This window comes from Triticum aestivum, chromosome 3A, assembly GCF_018294505.1.
Source record: "Triticum aestivum cultivar Chinese Spring chromosome 3A, IWGSC CS RefSeq v2.1, whole genome shotgun sequence".
Lineage (NCBI taxonomy): Eukaryota > Viridiplantae > Streptophyta > Magnoliopsida > Poales > Poaceae > Triticum > Triticum aestivum.
The window spans coordinates 658945731-658950234 of NC_057800.1; the positions used below are offsets into that span (position 1 = coordinate 658945731).

Genomic DNA, 4504 nt, shown 5'->3' on the forward strand with positions numbered 1-4504 from the left:
GAAGCGGCCGACTGGCACGGCAGAGAGTGTTGATCCCTTCCTCCTGACAGGAACCTCCCGTTACTATAATCATTTAAAGAGCTCTGACTAACTATGTACCCCGACTCGGCGAAATTAGACCCCTTCCTCGCTCGTCAACATCACCATTCCTTCTCAAACACTAATCCTTGATGTCGTACCCCCACATGCAGGCCGCATGAAGCTTCTTTTCCCCGTGTGTATCTGATATCTCCTCCTATATAATCCACCGTTGCACTGCGATCCTCGTACTCATCCCTAACCAGCTCACTGCAATCTCCATCGAAAATCATACACCCATCAGCCCTTTCTCGCGCTTACATACACAGGCAACGATCGATATGGCCATGGCTATGTGGAGAAAGAAGGAGGCGGCCGGAGCCAGCGGCGGCGCCGCCCCGGCATGCGTTGTTCGCTCCGCCGGCGAGGGCGGGGGCAAGATCCCGAAGGGCTACGTCCCGATGGTCCTCGTCGGCGACGAGGGAGAAAGGGAGGAAAGGGTGCTGGTTCACGTCGGGATGCTCACGGAGCCGCGCGTCCTGGCTCTGCTGGAGATGTCCGCGCAGCGGTTCGGGTACGGCCAGCGGGGCGTCCTGAGGATCCCGTGCGGCGTGGAGCGGTTCGAGCAGACGGTCCGTGGCCACCGGCGGGAGACGCAGGAGCCTGCGTGCGCGGCAGCACACTAGGAGAGAGCCAACGGCCACAATTTTTCAATTTTTTATTTTTTCGCGGGGAATGGCCATGGTTTTTTTGCTGTACAGTCGTTGAATTGCCTTTGTGGTGTCAATATTTCTTTCTTTGTTACTCCCTTTGTAAACTTTTCTGTAATCTTTTATAAGATCGTTTATAGATCACTAAAGTATTATGTTTTGTTTAATGTTTCTTAGCTAAACATTGATATAAAGTTACTCGTTGACACGGTCTTTCAATTGTGTATATACATGAATATGAGGCTTTCATTAACAATATCCAAAACCATAGTAATCTCTCATCGTGCAAAAGTCTCCATCCAAAATTCAAATAAAATTAAACTAAAACCATGACAATAGCTATGAAACGGAGGAAATATACAACTATAAATGGTGAACGAGGTTTCTTCAAAATACCGAAGTATACAACTATAAATGGTGAATGAGTTTTTTCAAAATAACATAGTAATACATTCAACCGTTCCACTAGATTGAGATGATCAAAGAGATAATGGTGAACGAGGTTTTTTCAAAATACCGAAGTGTGGTTATCGTCTTTTCCACGGTGCGACTCTGACTCCAAGAGAAAAAAATGATTTACTATGTGTAACGATTAACATCAATTTGTATCAACTCATTGCACTTCCTAGCTATGACCATGGTGAGCATAAGCATCTATTCCCATTTATGATATTTAACCTGCCTTATGCTCCGAAGCGATTTTTACATATGCCTTAATTTTCAATAGGTTTTATAGGACTCCAATACGACGTTGCAGTCATGCTCTAGATTGTGCACGTTGTGCGGCGAGCCGAAGAGCGACCGAGCGCAACCATGCCATGTCGGTGAACTCTACAGAAGGCATCACGCAGAGACATCTAAAGGGTATCCTATATATGATAATTATCAAATAAAGCAGTAATTAGTATAATAATAAGACAATAAGGCAGAAAGCTACCAAAAAATTATATCGTAAACCAGATTGGCCGTCTTCTTCATTCGAGTGTACGCCAACTGTTGGAGACTGAAATTACACGGAACCAGCGATAATGGAAACAGATACCTCGAAACACCCTCATCATACTTAGGCTTTTGAGATCTCAATAATCACTTGCCACTACAAACGAGATCTAATAATGCTGAAGAAACATCTGTTAGGACATCACCCAAGGCAACCCAGACTTGTAATCCATTGCAGGCATTAGAGATGTCCTTATTTTGAAAAATTATGAGGGCATTATGAGTAGACATTAAAAAAATTGAGTTTGGCAAGGCTTGATCCTCAACTCTACCTTAATACTCTAGCGTTATCGAAGGGTGTGTCTCCAGGGGATCTTCGGAGATTTGATCGGTCGGTGCTGATCTTTGGTGGATCTTTTTGGATCCAGTCTTCGTTCGTTTGTTCACACGTTGGATCCTTTCAATTTATGATTCTCTTCAACGCAACAATTAATGTTCTGATGTTGGTCCCGTGGGGCCTTGGCATGACGGCTTCCAGACTATTTACTACAATAAGTTTCGCAAATGTTAACGCCCACACGTGTGGCACAAAATAACATGGTCCAAACGCCTCCACTATCATTCATTTTATCACATCAAAACAGATGACATCAGCGGGAATCTTTTTGGTTTTCGGCATAAAATGTTTTATCTTCTAATTAAAAAATCTAATTAAAAATCCGTTTTCACCATTAAATACGTCTCGGCGAGATCTTCAAAACTAGATCACATGTTGATATGTTTCGATGAATTATTTTTTGACCACAAGTTGCCATAATGCTTACACTGTAGTTGCCATAGTGTTACACTAAAGTTGCCATGTGGCAATTTAGTTTATAGACCATGGCAATTTTAGTATTTGGACCATGGCAAATCTAGTACTTTGACCATGAAAATTATTTTTTGTATGAACCATGGCAATTTTAAGTGCATGTATCATGGAAATTTTAGTTTATGATTCATGGCAAGTCTAGTTTCTTAATTCCCCGTTTTATAATATGTTAAAATTTACTTTTAAATGTAGAAGAAAATAGCTGAAACATATCATGGCAACTTCAGTGTAAAACCATAGCAATTCATGTACAATAGACATAACAACTTTTTAAAAGTCGTCGAAACATATTGATATGAGATCTAATTTCGAAGATCTCGTCGCGATGGATTTAATGGTAAAAATTGATCTTCAATTGGATTTTTCATTAAAGAGATAAAACAGTTCTAAAAGTGGAAATTCAAAAAGATTCTCACATACATGCATGCACGCGGTGACGTGTAGTATCTGTGTTATAGAGCATATGGGCGGGTGTCACTTCCACCACACGTGTGGACGTTATCAGTGTCCATAAGTTTTCTCTGACTTCGATGAAGAAGGGGTAATGATGACAGTGCCCTACTCGCTAGTGGTGGAGCTACGACAAGGCCAAAGTGGCCGTGGCCCGCCCATGATATGTATGTTTTTTCTTTCATATATGCATCGGTAGCCCATAAACCTGGTCTGCTTACAGATAACACCTAAGCCCCTAAATCCCTCTACGCTCCATTCAGTGAGAGATTCGCACGACGCCAGCCATGGAGCAGTATTATGTGCCACAAGGAGCAGCCGAGGAGCAGCGGCAAAACAAGCATCAACGGCCACTAGCTGGCCAGCATCATCCATCGCACATTTGCACACCCAAGGGACGACGGCTTTGCCGTGCGTATCTCTACTCCTGCGTATCTCTACTCCTAACGGACGAATTGGTGAATCGTCTGCACAGTTTATTTTCGTTGGGTTTTTTTCGTCTCTCCTCCCATCACCCCTCCCATCCTGGTCAACAGTTTATTTTTGCTGGGTTTTTTCGTCTCTCCTCCCACCACCCCCTCCCACCCTGATCCACCGGTTTATTTTTCTCTCCACTCTTTATTACAACCAGAACTTTCCTAATGTATAACAAATCATGGATCTAATTTTCTTAAATTATGCAAATCAATCGATTCCTTTTATTGGTTCAATTTGTCTTAGTAAACAAATAACAGATTTTCAGGAAATAAATAATACATTTTAACTAACTTCCTTAAATTATGCAAATCAATCGATTCCTTTTATTGGTTCAATTTGTCTTATAAAACAAATAACAGATTTTCAGGTAACAAATAATACATTTTAATCTAACTTTCTTAACTTATCTAAATCAATCGATTTCTCTTATTAGTGAAATTTATTTTAGGAAATAAATAACAGACACGTCACAACTTTTCTCCCAATAAATAGTTTCTTAACATTTGCAAACTTTCCTAATCAGACACGTCACAAACAGGGAGGTACTGATATCACGTTAGCAAACAATAAAACCCCATTTCCATATAAATCAGTTCAAAAATCCTAACTTTCCTAATTTTTTTACCTTTCCTTGATAACAACTGATACCTCCTATGTTTTCCACCTATTGAAGGAAATCACCCCTCCATCGATATTAGCATTTTTTTGAACTAAGATCTCCGGGTTATGATTATTTTTTATGATTCTTTCCAATTGTGACCTCTCATTCCACTCTGGCTCCTTCTCGCATAAACACCTCCACCACAGCCAGGTGACACCGCCCTAGGCCTCCTGCCTCTCCACACCTTCTCCGCCACCTCCTTCTCGTACTCCATTAACAATCCCTCCGCCACATTTGTCCACGCGGTGTCGAGGGCATGGCGCAGCAGCGTACCAGCGGTAGAGCAGCGCATAGCAGCAGGAAGCAACACGCAGCAGGCGAGACGAGCGGCCGATGGTAGAGGGCAGAGATGCGGCCGACGTGGCTGAGGCGGCGGCC

At 42.3% G+C, this 4504-nt stretch overlaps 1 protein-coding gene across 1 annotated transcript; it reads left to right on the top strand.

Annotated features, from left to right (window-relative positions):
- The first annotated feature begins 222 nt into the window (after nt 1-222).
- Nucleotides 223-773, top strand: LOC123058989 (auxin-responsive protein SAUR71). The gene has a single exon (XM_044481654.1). It carries the CDS (start codon nt 360-362, stop codon nt 702-704), a length of 345 nt encoding a protein of 114 aa, XP_044337589.1. The 5' UTR covers nt 223-359; the 3' UTR covers nt 705-773.
- The last annotated feature ends 3731 nt before the right edge of the window (nt 774-4504 follow it).

Coding starts and splice junctions, on each gene's coding strand:
- LOC123058989 (XM_044481654.1), top strand. CDS start 360: ATGGCCATGGCTATGTGGAGAAAGAAGGAGGCGGCCGGAGCCAGCGGC.